The sequence below is a fragment of the Ictalurus punctatus genome, chromosome 26, assembly GCF_001660625.3.
Source record: "Ictalurus punctatus breed USDA103 chromosome 26, Coco_2.0, whole genome shotgun sequence".
Taxonomy (NCBI): Eukaryota; Metazoa; Chordata; class Actinopteri; order Siluriformes; family Ictaluridae; genus Ictalurus; species Ictalurus punctatus.
The window spans coordinates 662,501-680,264 of NC_030441.2; the positions used below are offsets into that span (position 1 = coordinate 662,501).

Sequence of the window (17,764 nt, forward strand, 5' to 3'; positions counted from 1 at the left end):
TGTAGCTTCTCACAGGAACCATTCAGCACCGGAATCACTAAACATTTCGGTACGAGCGTATTTTCAGAATAGACTCGACTCTTATGGAGTGCGCGATTCAAATGGACCCAGGGGACGATTTCCAAACAGGCAGATTTGCTTGAGATATTTTTTCCGCTAGCGGGGATTCGGAACACCAGGAGGCAAGGAATGAATAATATATTAGCGGGCAGGAATACGGAATTTTAACACACTGATAAAAAAATCGTGAAATGCCTCTTGACCAATTCTAGCAATTACTCGACGCTGTAATGTCATCCGCTGGGGCGAACGCCACCGCCACAAACGCCACAAACACCCTCGGGCGCAAAAATAAAGCGGATATGTCCATTCCGTATCACATCCGGACTTCAGGCTGAGCAATTTGTGCTGTTTTTTGGGTTTTTTTTTTTAGGCCTCTGTGATGAAACACTATCTTTCCAGCGTCTGTAGAAAGCATTCCCTGCAGCCTTTTAAAAGAAGTTGTTCACTCGCTTTCAGAGCCAGATACAATTCTGGGAAATCGCAGAGAGTCGATCCATAAAGCGGAACACAAATCAAACAGGACGTTCTATACAAGAGAAAAAGGGCTTTAGGCTCTTTAGCTGTACAAGTTGTACCAAAAGAGATATTTAGTCATGTTTATTGTCGTTCTTCCAGACTTCAATCTGATGTATAATGTGATAGTACTAGAACTCTAGATACGAATGTAATCCGTCAACCCCAGGGTGCTGCGTTTAACCCTTTCTTGTAATCGGCCGCGGATCTTTAGGACGGTGTTGGGACATGATCGCTAAACTCTCATACGGTCCGAGGGCGTGAAATTGTAGAACCTGGAGGAGGTAGACGGTGAGGCCTAGGTCGCTGTAGCGCAGATCTCCTGGAGCGCAAATCTCAATCGTGCTCTTGTCGATGACTTGCATCGTCGAATGAGCCAGTCTGTGGGTAGACATCGGTGCACTCGGTGGCCATTTGGTTCCGTTAAGGAGAACCATGCTCGCCAACCTGGACGGCTCCGTCGAGTGAGTGAGGCTAGTCGGGCCGAGCTGGCTAACAAACGACTCTTTAGCTAGCTTCAGGTATGGCTTTGGAAGTGTGTTCTGAAATAATTCGACGTGAGGAAATGGAGAAGCGGAGAAGTGAACAAAGATCCTTTCTGATCGTGATACGAAAACAGAACAAGCGAAAATGACACGCATCATCCTCCATCTTGTTTCCTGTTCGGCGTGTAATGGCGCGCTGGCTTCAGTACAGTGCTCTCAGTGTGTGGCAGGAAAACCACTAGCAACCTCCCAGAAGGGCAACATGCCATTCAGTAAGTGGACGAATGTGTCAGGAAGTTGTCCTTCTTTGTTACTCGGCAATTTAAACACACAAAAAAAAATCCATCAAATTTACCACAAAATATAGAAATCGCACTTTTTTTTCTTTTTTTATACTTTGGGACGAATTGCGTGTATAACAAGTTTACGCTTACACTGTAGCAGCGAAATCAAACTTCAACAGAGGAATGTTTTTAAAAAAAACTACTACTCCTACACTATCTGAAACGCTTTCGTTTTCAGCTCCGCCCACTTGACGTACATCCCTGAAAAACCTTGTTTATGTGGTGGTGTGATGTACACAGCAATTTCCTTTAGAAACCTTTTCATCTCTCATGAAGCTCGTTAAGTTGCGTAGAACAACATTATTCAGTCCCTGCAGGATTTTTTTAAAGTACGCAAATTTACTAGACAAAGCCTCATTTGCATAAATAATACTAATAAATGGTATTTTTTTTCACGCACGCTATTTAAAGTTCCACTATGAAAACAATTTCTACTAAGAACGTCAACAATCGGCTATCAGAGACACGTTAGTGAAAAAGTACATCATTGAGTATTATTTTGCTACTTGGTACGTACGTTTTCTTTCAAGTTTACGTCATACTTTTACCTCAAAGGATCAAAATCCGTGACAAATTTCATCTATAACGCACGTGACGGCGTGAATGAGACCTCGATCCCGTCGCTGTAGTCTATCCGCTCTCGCGTACGCTTTCGTATTTGCATCGTAACAGCTACTGTACTCTAGCTTTCAGCAGTTAGCATCCCGCTAGCTTGGATCGAAAAGCTTGCTACGGTCAGGGATTAAGAACAAAGCTGTTTCGTCGCCAGCTAATCTAACGGCTAGTTTTCTGAAAGCTCCGACTTTCATCGGCGTATTTATTTAGACGATTAAAGTGCACTCGTACGCGAGGGAAGAATCTCGGTACGCTCGCACATCTCTAACCCGGGTAGAAACAAATAACGGCGCTCTCCTGAGAACTATCGACTCTCATTTATTTTCAGGCAGCTACGCTCGTTAGCAGAGAAAAGGTTAATAGAGGAAACGGCGTGTTGGTGCGAATCCAAAAGCAGTAAAGCATTAACAGTCTTAAACGAAATGCAGTCAATGCGACTGAAATAAAGAAAGAAAGAAAGAAGCAGAGCAAGCTGGAATAGAAAATGACTCAGTCTGTGGAACGGTTCTGCTCGGTGCGCTGCCATGCTTTTGGATCGTCTTCAACGGTTGATCAGCGCAAGCTGTTGAGAAATTTATTTTACCCAGACTTATTTCCCTGTCCAAAAAATTCCTCAGCGTCCGTCCAAGAACTTCAGCAGCGCCCGGTTCCTCTCATTCTGACAAGTGTTCAGCAATTAACAATGTGTTTCTGAAGAAAATCTTCAATTAATAAGCCCCCGCGTCCTAACGGTGTAAAGATAAACGACGTGAACTCCAAATATCTGACACCTGGATTCAGATCTAAGCGTGAAGTGGGCGTGGCCTACACTAAACTAAACGCTTTTTCTTTTATACGAACCCTACATATTAATATCCCACGTCCCCCAGAGGTGTCGGCACGTTCAGTTCAAGGATGTGCGAACTCTCTGTCTGACACTGGAGACTCCTTCCAAAGGAGTCCGTTGTACCATTGAAGACATTCATTTTCTCCTCTGGAAAAGCTGGATAATTAAAAAATAAATGAATAAATAAATTCAAAGAAAGCTCTTGGAGATCCACATTAACATGCGGCGTCTTCCCTGGAGATCAAGAACAGCGACTTGTTCCAGAAACTCGCACAAAATATGCGTCATGCGAGAATTCCTTCCAGCCACATGGCCAAGGCAGACACTCCGTATACGAGTTCTTGCATTCGGATGTGTTGTATAATGAAGGATATGGAATGAAACGCGTGGATTTCGGTTCGTAGACTCGTAGCATCCATTAGCATTCACTGAGCGTGAGATTGAGAGTTAGCTGCAAACCAGTTATACCCAGGGCACCCTTTGATTTAAACTTTAATTGAAACTTCTGCTTGCCATAAATAAATCCTTCAGCTGCAGTTCCTTAAGGAGGGGAATTGAACTTTGGAATAAATTGGTCTCAGGAAAAGAGGAATTAATTCAATAAAAAAAAACACTTCCTTATTCCATAATAACTAACCTCAAATAATAATAATAATAATAATAAGAAGAAGAAGAACCACCGCCAAGTCTAATTCTTCTGGTTACTAATTTGTATTCTTCAAATAATCTTAAAATATACAATAAACATGTTTGGATCAGCGCCAGGATTTTCCCCCTGATCATGAACGTGTAAGTAACACCGCACGGACGCGCTTCCTACGATTCTAACCCCTAACAAATCGATATTTTTCTGAGTATCCTGTACACACTTCCTGGGTAAAGGCTGAGCAATCTTCCTGTAGTGTTGCGTTGCCTTGCCATCCATTTTCCCCTCAGCCCTGAGCAGATTCCTGGCTCCTGCTGAGCATCTACACAGCGCCATACTACCACCACCATGCTGCGCTCCAAATCACGCGCGTGCGTGAACAGGAACTAACTTGTTTCGAGGATGTCCCGCAACACTAAATGGATAAAAGTATGATATATCGTTCTCTAATAAATATACAAATCTTTGCAAATCGCTGTGGTGTAAGAGGAGACGGAAAAAGAAATTGTGGGCGGAGAAATCGAGCGTCACTCAACGCCATTCTGCTACATGATGAAAATATATAAATATCATACCAACAGATCAAATATGAAGTATTTCATTCCTGCATAAAGCTTGAGTGGAGGCTGTAGGAGGACGCAGCAGTCTTCATTAGTATTCAGAACACCCCCTTATAGTCCCATTTCCCCCGTTATCTCCTCCAGCTGCTGCGATCTGATTAGTTATATTTAACTGAGTGAATCACGGAAATAAGTGATGTTAATTGATGATAAGCTGAAGGTTTTATAGTCCATGTAATTGTCCATGAAACTTTTCAATGGAAGTCGACCCGTAAGCAAACTTTTCAAAACGCAGCTTCACGTCGTTTGAACCTTTCAGACAGCGCGGTGATTAAACGAGAGGCCGTGCGGTGTTAAAGTGACCCCGAGATATACCCAACCCACAAAAATCCACATTTCAACAATAAACCATTCTTACTGATGTAACAAATTCAGAATTTGGTTTCTCTCCGTTTCGTTTCAGTTTGCAGTTCTGTGAGCTTTAATCCCTAACAAGAGCCAGGTAACATCCGGAAGCGTTTCACAACAATTTGCCTACAATTAAAATCCGTACGTTAATAATAACAAACATGTCACACTTTTTGTGTATTTAGAGTTTAAATAAACGTTATCACTCACGTTATAGCATCTATAAACAGTCATTCGCTCACGTCTTCACGTTATAGCATTTATAAACAGTCATTCGCTCACGTCCTCACGTTATAGCATCTATAAACAGTCATTCGCTCACGTCCTCACGTTATAGCATCTATAAACAGTCATTCACACACGTCCTCACGTTATAGCATCTATAAACAGTCATTCGCTCACGTCCTCACGTTCTAGTATCTATAAACAGTCATTCACTCACGTTATAGCATCTATAAAGTCATTTGCTCACGTCCTCACGTTCTAGTATCTATAAACAGTCATTCACTCACGTCACCACGTTATAGTATCTATAAACAGTCATTTGCTCACGTCTTCACGTAATAGCATCTATAAACAGTCATTCGCTCACGTCTTCACGTTATAGTATCTATAAACAGTCATTCGCTCACGTCTTCACGTTATAGTATCTATAAACAGTCATTCGCTCACGTCCTCATGTTATAGCATCTATAAACAGTCATTCGCTCACGTCCTCACGTTATAGTATCTATAAACAGTCATTCGCTCACGTCTTCACGTTATAGCATCTATAAACAGTCATTCGCTCACGTCTTCACGTTATAGCATCTATAAACAGTCATTCGCTCACGTCTTCACGTTATAGCATCTATAAACAGTCATTCGCTCACGTCTTCACGTTATAGCATCTATAAACAGTCATTCGCTCACGTCCTCACGTAATAGCATCTATAAACAGTCATTCGCTCACGTCTTCACGTTATAGTATCTATAAACAGTCATTCGCTCACGTCTTCACGTTATAGTATCTATAAACAGTCATTCGCTCACGTCTTCACGTTATAGTATCTATAAACAGTCATTCGCTCACGTCTTCACGTTATAGTATCTATAAACAGTCATTCGCTCACGTCCTCATGTTATAGCATCTATAAACAGTCATTCGCTCACGTCCTCACGTTATAGTATCTATAAACAGTCATTCGCTCACGTCTTCACGTTATAGCATCTATAAACAGTCATTCGCTCACGTCTTCACGTTATAGCATCTATAAACAGTCATTCGCTCACGTCTTCACGTTATAGCATCTATAAACAGTCATTCGCTCACGTCTTCACGTTATAGCATCTATAAACAGTCATTCGCTCACGTCCTCACGTTCTAGTATCTATAAACAGTCATTCACTCACGTCCTCACGTTATAGCATCTATAAACAGTCATTCGCTCACGTCCTCACGTTATAGTATCTATAAACAGTCATTCGCTCACGTCTTCACGTTATAGCATCTATAAACAGTCATTCGCTCACGTCTTCACGTTATAGCATCTATAAACAGTCATTCGCTCACGTCTTCACGTTATAGCATCTATAAACAGTCATTCGCTCACGTCCTCACGTAATAGCATCTATAAACAGTCATTCGCTCACGTCCTCACGTTATAGTATCTATAAACAGTCATTCGCTCACGTCTTCACGTTATAGCATCTATAAACAGTCATTCGCTCACGTCTTCACGTTATAGCATCTATAAACAGTCATTCGCTCACGTCCTCACGTAATAGCATCTATAAACAGTCATTCGCTCACGTCCTCACGTTATAGTATCTATAAACAGTCATTCGCTCACGTCCTCACGTTATAGCATTTATAAACAGTCATTCGCTCACATTATAGCATCTATAAACAGTCATTCGCTCACGTCCTCACGTTATAGCATCTATAAACAGTCATTCGCTCACGTCCTCACGTTCTAGTATCTATAAACAGTCATTCGCTCACGTCCTCACGTTATAGTATCTATAAACAGTCATTCGCTCACGTCTTCACGTTATGATATCTATAAACAGTCATTCACTCACGTCTCCACGTTATAGTATCTATAAACAGTCATTCACACACGTCCTCACGTTATAGCATCTATAAACAGTCATTCGCTCACGTCCTCACGTTATAGCATCTATAAACAGTCATTCGCTCACGTTATAGTATCTATAAACAGTCATTTGCTCACGTCCTCACGTTATAGCATCTATAAACAGTCATTCACTCACGTCTCCACGTTATAGTATCTATAAACAGTCATTCGCTCACGTCTCCACGTTATAGCATCTATAAACAGTCATTCGCTCACGTTATAGTATCTATAAACAGTCATTTGCTCACGTCCTCACGTTATAGCATCTATAAACAGTCATTCGCTCACGTTATAGTATCTATAAAGTCATTTGCTCACGTCCTCACGTTATAGCATCTATAAACAGTCATTCACTCACGTCCTCACGAATTCGCTCACGTCCTCACGTTATAGCATCTATAAACAGTCATTCGCTCATGTCCTCACGTTCTAGTATCTATAAACAGTCATTCGCTCACGTCCTCACGTTATAGCATCTATAAACAGTCATTCGCTCACGTTATAGCATCTATAAAGTCATTTGCTCACGTCCTCACGTTCTAGTATCTATAAACAGTCATTCACTCACGTCACCACGTTATAGTATCTATAAACAGTCATTTGCTCACGTCTTCACGTAATAGCATCTATAAACAGTCATTCGCTCACGTCTTCACGTTATAGTATCTATAAACAGTCATTCGCTCACGTCTTCACGTTATAGTATCTATAAACAGTCATTCGCTCACGTCCTCATGTTATAGCATCTATAAACAGTCATTCGCTCACGTCCTCACGTTATAGCATCTATAAACAGTCATTCGCTCACGTCTTCACGTTATAGCATCTATAAACAGTCATTCGCTCACGTCTTCACGTTATAGTATCTATAAACAGTCATTCGCTCACGTCCTCATGTTATAGCATCTATAAACAGTCATTCGCTCACGTCCTCACGTAATAGCATCTATAAACAGTCATTCGCTCACGTCCTCACGTTATAGTATCTATAAACAGTCATTCGCTCACGTCTTCACGTTATAGCATCTATAAACAGTCATTCGCTCACGTCTTCACGTTATAGCATCTATAAACAGTCATTCGCTCACGTCTTCACGTTATAGCATCTATAAACAGTCATTCGCTCACGTCTTCACGTTATAGCATCTATAAACAGTCATTCGCTCACGTCCTCACGTAATAGCATCTATAAACAGTCATTCGCTCACGTCTTCACGTTATAGTATCTATAAACAGTCATTCGCTCACGTCTTCACGTTATAGTATCTATAAACAGTCATTCGCTCACGTCCTCACGTTATAGTATCTATAAACAGTCATTCGCTCACGTCCTCACGTTATAGCATCTATAAACAGTCATTCGCTCACGTCTTCACGTTATAGCATCTATAAACAGTCATTCGCTCACGTCTTCACGTTATAGTATCTATAAACAGTCATTCGCTCACGTCCTCACGTTATAGTATCTATAAACAGTCATTCGCTCACGTCTTCACGTTATAGCATCTATAAACAGTCATTCGCTCACGTCTTCACGTTATAGCATCTATAAACAGTCATTCGCTCACGTCTTCACGTTATAGCATCTATAAACAGTCATTCGCTCACGTCCTCACGTAATAGCATCTATAAACAGTCATTCGCTCACGTCCTCACGTTATAGTATCTATAAACAGTCATTCGCTCACGTCTTCACGTTATAGCATCTATAAACAGTCATTCGCTCACGTCTTCACGTTATAGCATCTATAAACAGTCATTCGCTCACGTCCTCACGTAATAGCATCTATAAACAGTCATTCGCTCACGTCTTCACGTTATAGTATCTATAAACAGTCATTCGCTCACGTCCTCACGTTATAGCATTTATAAACAGTCATTCGCTCACGTCCTCACGTTATAGCATTTATAAACAGTCATTCGCTCACGTTATAGCATCTATAAACAGTCATTCGCTCACGTCCTCACGTTATAGCATCTATAAACAGTCATTCGCTCACGTCCTCACGTTATAGCATCTATAAACAGTCATTCGCTCACGTCCTCACGTTATAGTATCTATAAACAGTCATTCGCTCACGTCTTCACGTTATAGTATCTATAAACAGTCATTCGCTCACGTCTTCACGTTATGATATCTATAAACAGTCATTCACTCACGTCTCCACGTTATAGTATCTATAAACAGTCATTCACACACGTCTTCACGTTATAGCATCTATAAACAGTCATTCGCTCACGTCCTCACGTTATAGCATCTATAAACAGTCATTCGCTCACGTTATAGTATCTATAAACAGTCATTTGCTCACGTCCTCACGTTATAGCATCTATAAACAGTCATTCACTCACGTCTCCACGTTATAGTATCTATAAACAGTCATTCGCTCACGTTATAGTATCTATAAACAGTCATTTGCTCACGTCCTCACGTTATAGCATCTATAAACAGTCATTCGCTCACGTCTTCACGTTATGATATCTATAAACAGTCATTCACTCACGTCTCCACGTTATAGCATCTATAAACAGTCATTCGCTCACGTCTCCACGTTATAGCATCTATAAACAGTCATTCGCTCACGTCCTCACGTTATAGCATCTATAAACAGTCATTCACTCACGTCCTCACGAATTCGCTCACGTCCTCACGTTATAGCATCTATAAACAGTCATTCGCTCATGTCCTCACGTTCTAGTATCTATAAACAGTCATTCACACACGTCCTCACGTTATAGTATCTATAAACAGTCATTCGCTCACGTCCTCACGTTATAGTATCTATAAACAGTCATTCGCTCACGTCCTCACGTTATAGCATCTATAAACAGTCATTCGCTCATGTCCTCACGTTCTAGTATCTATAAACAGTCATTCACACACGTCCTCACGTTATAGTATCTATAAACAGTCATTCGCTCACGTCCTCACGTTATAGCATCTATAAACAGTCATTCGCTCATGTCCTCACGTTCTAGTATCTATAAACAGTCATTCACACACGTCCTCACGTTATAGTATCTATAAACAGTCATTCGCTCACGTCCTCACGTTATAGCATCTATAAACAGTCATTCGCTCATGTCCTCACGTTCTAGTATCTATAAACAGTCATTCACACACGTCCTCACGTTATAGTATCTATAAACAGTCATTCGCTCACGTCCTCACGTTATAGTATCTATAAACAGTCATTCGCTCACGTTATAGTATCTATAAACAGTCATTCGCTCACGTCCTCACGTTATAGCATCTATAAACAGTCATTCGCTCACGTCCTCACGTTCTAGTATCTATAAACAGTCATTCACACACGTCCTCACGTTATAGCATCTATAAACAGTCATTCGCTCACGTCCTCACGTTCTAGTATCTATAAACAGTCATTCGCTCACGTCCTCACGTTATAGTATCTATAAACAGTCATTCGCTCACGTCCACACGTTATAGCATCTATAAACAGTCATTCGCTCACGTCCTCACGTTCTAGTATCTATAAACAGTCATTCGCTCACGTCCTCACGTTATAGTATCTATAAACAGTCATTCGCTCACGTCCACACGTTATAGCATCTATAAACAGTCATTCGCTCACGTCTCCACGTTATAGTATCTATAAACAGTCATTCACTCACGTTATAGCATTTATAAACAGTCATTCGCTCACGTCCTCACGTTATAGCATCTATAAACAGTCATTCGCTCACGTCCTCACGTTATAGCATCTATAAACAGTCATTCACTCACGTTATAGCATTTATAAACAGTCATTCACTCACGTCCACACGTTATAGCATCTATAAACATTCGCTCACGTCCTCACGTTATAGTATTTATAAACATTCACACACGTTATAGTAGCTATAAACATTCATTCGCTCACGTCCTCACGTCATGGTATCCATAAACGGTCGTTCGCACACGTTATAGTAGCTATACAGTTATTCGCTCACTTTCACACAATGTAGTAGATATAAAACAGCCATTTGCTCACTCCTTTATTGTAGCTATAAACAGTCGTCCCTTCATGTTGCAGAGCATCCTCTGTGAACGAGCTACAGACACGGTCGTATATTAGAACGAGTGCATTAATACAAACATGATTTACGTTACAGCCGGAGCGACGGTCCGCTTCAGCGCCGCTTTAACGAGGTCAACATTCTCCAGCGACGGGCGAGCTGCGCCAACGCTTTCCCAGCATGAGGACACACAGATGTCAGCATGAAATAAAAAGCAACCCAGTGCGAGTGATCAGTAAATCTCCCGCGGTCCTTCGGGTTTGATGTGAAAGCACAGAAAGCAGGGTTTAGTTAAAAGCTTCATTTCTTTAATGCAAGAATCATTATTGTACATTAACAATTCAATGGTCTCTGCACAGCTCTTTTTTACAATATGTACCACAAGTCTATGTCAGCACCTACTGTTATTTACACAATGTTACACTGGAGATGTGCTGAGGAGGAAGAGGAGGATTACAGAATGAACTCATGAGAAGGATGACAACTTCACAGTCAAAGAAATTTTTCTTTAAAATAATTAAAAAATAAAAGTGATTGGGGGTCACGCTCAACAGAGTTAAGTACTGCTTTTGGAGCACTTGTGCCTGCTTCTTGAGCAGCAAAATAAAATAAATCGGAAGGCGAGAAATAAAATAAAATACAAATAACATCGTAAATAATATTTAAAATTAAAATAACAATAATAATAATAATAATAATAATAAAAAAAAAACAAAACACTTGTTTGTCTTTAAGCCGCAGTGTGGTAGCTGAGCTGGGGCAGTGACAGGCGCTGTTTGGAGGAGGCAGGCATCACACACACACACACACACACACACACACACACACACACCCCATACATATTCACAACACCACACTCTCTCCAGACCAAAAACACACTCTTACATTCATAACATCACTCACACCACTTCACACACACACACACAATTTCTCCCGCACTCTAAGAGTCTCATTGTACACGCTCAGACATTCGACGCAAACAAAAAAAGTGACTTAAAAGGTGTGTGTGTGCGCGCGTGTAGACGTAATCGCATGGAAGGGCACTTTGCGCTGAGCTCCGCCCCCGCTCGGTTCTTTCGATCGACTGGAGGAAAGCGCCGGACCGCCGCGAGGTTTTCCCGTTCGGAGTAAAGATGGGAGGATGACTTGACAAGTGGCTTTTTAGTTCGTTTCATTTCTCGTAATCTTTTCTTTTCCTTCGTGTCGAATCGAGGCGGCTCAGATCATCCTATTGCGTTTGTGGGTGGGCGAGTCTGTGATGACGTCACCGCACTGGGCGGAGCTCCGCTTGCGGGCGCCGTTGTCCAGGTGGAGCGCCATCTCCTCGGCAATGAAGGTGTTCAGGTCGACGTCGTGGAGACCGTTCCTACGGCGCCCGGGGGTGGAACCGGCGCTCAGGTGTGTGGGCGACCCCGGTGCTCCGGAGCGCATGCTTATACTCGCCATGGCACCGCTCAGGCCTGGAACATGCACGCACACACACACACACACACACACACACACACACACACACACAGGAGATATATATATTTATATATATATAAAATCAGTTACACCGAGTAACAGGGTCCTGCAGCGTACGCAGGTGTGAAAACGTGTTCAGTTTGGCAGAAACCTACCGTGCAGAGCGATCGCCTCCCTGAACGGCTGCAGGTCTGTCTCGGCAGACGAGCTCGTCTCTGAGGACGGCCCCATGGCGATTCTGGGAGGAGCCCGGGAGCTCCGTGGGGGTGGGGCTTTGCCACACAGGAAGCTGATGAGGTCCTCGCGCCGGATGGTCCGCCTCCTCTTCTTCACCCAGGCGAGCACGTCTTTGTTGCGCCGCTGGTGGCCGATCTGAATACCTAACTCGTAGCTGCGCTGGTGCGCTTCCACGCTCTCTGCACAGGATAAAAAAATGAAGTCATCGTTGTCGTCTTTATTTTTAAAACAAACAACAAATTGCTAAACTGCTAAACTATTTACAGATGATTTTTTCCCCCCGGGTTTCGAGTCGATGCTTTCCAAAAATGTCCTCCAATGCGTGTGAATACACGTCTGCGGTTGTGTGTGTGTGTGGGTGGGGGGGTTATTTCGTGGTGGTGGTTTTTTCCACATTTCACTTTTTCCTACCTCTCGATACGACGCAGCTCTCGCAATCACCGCCTACCGACGTTTTATGACCGCCTTTTTCGTACAGACGGGAGATATTTCCGGAAGACGTTTTTAGGAAAACGGAGAGTGTAGAGGGTTTTCAAACGTATTCTTCGTGGTATCGCGTGAACGTCGGAAGAAAGCGCTTCAGGAAAGCGCTGGACATGCGCTGTACCATCGATGGTTTTGTATCGCGGCAGTGCTGGAAAGCTGTAGAAATCTACGCGAGTAGCGCGACATTCTCATGTATGATTCCGACCGCCGCTCTCGGACGCACTCGCTTGGAGCGGTTTCCTCCTCTTCTTTTCCAGATAAAACTCTGCTGGTCGATCGTAAAGCAGAACGGCGGCTAAAGTTATTCGTTCGGTCGCTCGAGGTGTGGAATCGACTCCGGGGCTCGACTCCTCTCGGATTTCGACGTCTGGGATTGGTGAATCGACTCCACCAATCAAAAGGAGTCAAAAAGCTTCGCTCGTCTCTCAGACTAAAAATTCACTCGCCACTTGCTGATACGCCGGGAAAGAGAAACTTCTCCATAAACGCGTGAAGCAGATACGCTCGAGCGACTCGGGCGTGCTCACTGGACTCATCTGTGCTGTGCATCGTTTTGTTCGGCACAGCTCCATCTCACGATGCGGGTCTTCTCCCCCTCCGTCACTACAGAGCGTTAACCAAAGCTTTAAACAAAGACACGAAGTGCGTCCGTGTTCTCTCGCGCTGTCTGATCTCTCCGACGTACCAGACCAAGTCCGTTCCAGTCAGACACGCACCCCGGGATATTAATCAACAGGACCTGGCCAGACGGACGTCTCCGCGGTGTCCGATAAACACTCGGTCCGTCACCAGCGGGGAGGATATTAACGCTCATGTATTTGGAGAAATGTACAGGAGCTTGGAGACATGCTTTTATAGGAAAGTAATCAACAAGGCAGAGATACAGCACGTCATCACAGCTACAAACTTTCCGCCGTTGTTTTGTTGTTTTTTTACCGCAAAAGGTGTAAACTCTGTCCGGAATATTTCTGACACTGGAGACTCCTTCCATAAATCTTAAACATCTCCACATAGAAAATGGCACTTTTTTATTATAAGTCGTTTACTGCACATCCCTGTGAGAGAGCGGTTACTATGGAAACGATAACGTATATGTCGGGTTTCAGCCTGAACTCTGACCTTCGCAGCGAGCGCCGAGGCGACGGTTAAAATTCAAACCTCGTGAAAGTTACGCCCACGAGTTCAGTTCAGGAGCGAAACGCCGAACGGATCCCCTCGTCACAGACGTCGGTGACGTCTTTTAAAATAACCGTACCGGATCTCACAACAGCACGTCTTTCACGCGGACCTTGACTACGCCGGAAGAAACGAGTTTCTTTGCACCATCACACCGTGATCGGGTTTTAAACTGTGTCGCGTCTTACGAGATCTTGTCCGAGTTCTAGAACGGACTGTCCGTTCTCCGAATCCGATTACGCGGCGACGTCGTTCTAGCGATTAAAGAAAATGACCACGTCCTTGATCGGGGCGATCTGGAATACCAGAACACATCTTCTCGAACGCAAACGTTCTTCTTACCTAAAAAGTGAAGTAATCAGACCTTTAGCGATACTCGTGTTCGACACACGTGAACGGAAGAGGGCTTTGGCTGAATGCGCGTCGCGATGACGTCATGTGACGCGTTTCGACACAAATTCGCGGAACTCCTCCGAATGTTGCGGCGTTTCCTCGGTTATTTTTTGCCATCGCAAAACCCCGGAGGGACCGGCCAGGTGCTTTGTGTGCTTGAGCTTCCGCTCATCGGCACTTCTTTCGAGTCGAGAGATTATGCTGCGTGCGACTCGGCTCGCAAGTGGGTCATATTTACGACGTTTTCGGCTTTGGCACATCCGGCAGAAGAAGTTCGTGTTCGGTCAGCAACAAGCTAGCCAGCTAACTGATGACTGATGTATATATTCCTCTCAAAGGTGCGTCCACGCATACAGCGACTCGCCGCGACCGGAGACGGCTCTTTTTCGAAGAGAGCTGTGATGTGGGCGTGTCCAACGACTTTGAAAGTTGAGAAAAGTTTTGCTTTGTGCAAATCTGGAGCGACGCGGTGCAGCGACGTCCATTGGGAATGAACATCGGTAAAGCGCGCGTGATCCATAGCCTCTTGTGCTCGCAAGCAGAAGCAGCTCCAGCCACGTTACTATGGCAACCGGTAGTAGGAACGCCTACATTCCTGCAACTTCACAGAACAGCGATAAAATCGCCGTGTGTGTGAACCACACCTTTATGGATTTAACTTTGAGGGAGGCGTTTTCTTTAACTTTTATGAACTCAGCATTGGTTGTGCAAGATAGTGGGAAGGGGGCGGGGCTTCCAAACAGTCAGTTAGTTCAAAACGGATTCGTACGCCGATTGGCTCGTCTGTCCGTGTTACTGAGGTCTCCTTTTTGCGAGAGAGACAGCGCATAGAGGCGGAGTACGTCACCAGATCTGAATAAAAATAAACTCGGACTCTCACAGAACTTTCTGAACCCCAAGCCTAGCCAAAGAACGCTAATTTTTTTACGATGTGCGGTTCGTAATTCGTACACAGCTTCACACACACACACACACACACACCATGGCTGACACTTTCCCCGTCCAGTTCTTACATTGGGGGTTTTTTTCCCTCGACCAAACGTACCTCTATAAAGGTTGGTGACGGCAGTAGCAGCATTTTGGAAAGGGACCCAGAGAGAAAGCCCCTGTTGCTGACACACTCGATCTGTAAGAAATAAAAAGAAAAAGGACAGGAAGTTCTTTATATTTCCACAGAAACACCACGTGTCGTCATTTCCTCCGTCTATTAATGATTAAAAATGTGAGACAGCAGCCGGCTACATCCCAAATATCCCCCTAACTGGACACCTAGTGCACTAGATAGTGCGCGCGTGTCATTATAGTGTAGTGCAGTCGTGTAAGGAGCAGAGAGCCGTTAGGGACACGGCCAGGCTAGATGTCCTGACACACACAAAGGCTCGAAGGAAATGCTCTCAAAACCGAACAAAAAAGTTCACACTGTCCACGGTAAACGCTCTTAGAGTGAGGTGTACACGTTTATCAGGAAATAATAATAAAACTTTAAGGATTAAATCTGACATCTAGGAGGACGGCGCCATTTTGTTGAGTGCAGGAGTTTAGTTTTGATCAGATTTCGTGTAAGCAGGACAGCGAGCCAAAACAAGTTCACGCGGACGAATAAACAGTTAGTTACGAGGACAATAATAATCCTATAAACTAGAACATTTATTCCCAAAGGAAAAAATAAACACAAAGACCAAATAAACTGGACTGACCAAAAATCTCTCAAATCGTAATAACTCAGCTGGCTGCCTATAAACCTTTCCTTCGCCATTTTGTTTCTTTGCATATTTTTTTTTTTAACCCAAGGCTTTTTGACACAAGGAGGATTTCTGTTTTTAGGATTTTTTTTAATACAACCAAAAGTACACAAATGTGCGTGTTCGGGCTCTGAATAAGGAGAAGGCGGCGTGAAAACAGAGCTGCATTCGGCTATAAATTCTCTCAAGTTATTTTCACCCAGAGGAACTCCTCCCAGGACTTCGCCATTTTGTTTCACCAAATGATAGGCGTCAAAAAAACAAACAAAAAAAAGCATTAAATGTCTCGTTTGTGTAACTATCAAAAGCGACATTCTAAACAAAACAAACTCGGCGGGTTAAAAGGGAAAAGCGTACCAGCTGAGAGTTTATCCATAATCGGGCTGCCTTATCGGTGACGGTATTAGCATAAAAGCTAGCTGCCATAAGATAACGTTACAGGGTAGGGCTTTACTGACTAGCAAGCGACCTTCAGTGTGGATAGATGGGGGAATCTTTCGTTAGGACTCCTCTAAGAGATCTGAGCAGAATGTCTGGTTCATTGACAGTCCTCAAGCAGCTTTGTCTGGCGGTGTTTCGGGAAGTTACCCAGGGAAGCTACCCGAGCCTGATGCCCTTTGTTTATCTAGCAAGCTAAGCTGTATCTAGGCTAGCTTAGCATCGCTGGATGCTCGAGCCCGGCTCGTTCTTGGACATTTATTAGCACGCGAACCTTTATAAAGCTGCGCGACCGCCGTGGCTGAGTTTTGGAAGAGATGCCACAGCTTCTGCCGGCTCTGCTCTGGTTCCTCCTCGCTCGGCTCGTCCTGCTCGGCCTCAGCCAGGCACTGCCGCTCCCATTTGGAGAACCAGTGCTCGGGTCCGTGCTCCTGGATCTCCGCTTCGCCCTCCTCCTTCTTCTGCTCCATAATTATAAACCGACTATTGTTTTATTCGCCAGCTAATATGTGAATATTTATCCCGAACTGAATTCCTGAATCCCGCCGCGGCCTTATCCACAGCTGTTAGCTTTTTCTTTCCCTTCAAACCCGCGACTGCATGGCGCATGAAGTCCACCGGTTGACAAAACAAAACGGCGACGCGGAGGCGAGACGAACGCTCATGAAAACAAGTTACACTTGTCCCGCCTTATTGTGTCTCAACTGACTCTGATTCGCTAATACTCGAATACGGGCGTGATTTAATAAACCAAACAACCTCTAAGCCCCGGCTTTATGAACGTTATGGACTCTCATTCGCCAACATTATGATGCAGGCGTGGCTTAGTAACGTCATCCATGAAAACAAGTCGCAATCTGAATCCCGCCTACTTGGCCCAGATTCGACGCTCATTCGCCAACAGTCGGGTGTGGGCGGGGCTAAATAATGGCTGATGAAAACAAGCAACATATGCAGCTATTCAAGCCACACCTACTAATGTTGTAATGTTGGACGATACCAATGAGCTTTTTTTTTCTTCAATTGATATATATATGAGCCAAAATGGTTCATTATGGTTAATGAGATTGAGGTCAGAGCTAGACTTAGGTGTAGCGTAGCATTAATTATTTGCATAATGACTAATTACATCAATGGAAGGTCCTCACAAGGATAGCAAAACAAACATCAATGTTATGTTAGGATTGATTTTTAAATGGAAACATTAGAATAGAAAGTACTGATACTT

The 17,764-nt window shown here is 43.6% G+C and overlaps 1 protein-coding gene across 1 annotated transcript; it reads right to left on the reverse strand.

The window, feature by feature from the left end:
• Positions 1-10,886: 10,886 nt before the first annotated feature.
• hapstr1b (HUWE1 associated protein modifying stress responses b) lies at positions 10,887-17,191 on the reverse strand. Its single transcript, XM_017457497.3, has 4 exons — positions 16,811-17,191; positions 15,402-15,482; positions 12,220-12,480; positions 10,887-12,060 (listed from the first exon to the last, which is right to left on the reverse strand). The coding sequence occupies exons 1-4, from the start codon at positions 17,004-17,006 to the stop codon at positions 11,819-11,821; spliced, it is 780 nt and encodes a 259-aa protein (XP_017312986.1). The 5' UTR covers positions 17,007-17,191; the 3' UTR covers positions 10,887-11,818.
• Between the last annotated feature and the right edge of the window lie 573 nt (positions 17,192-17,764).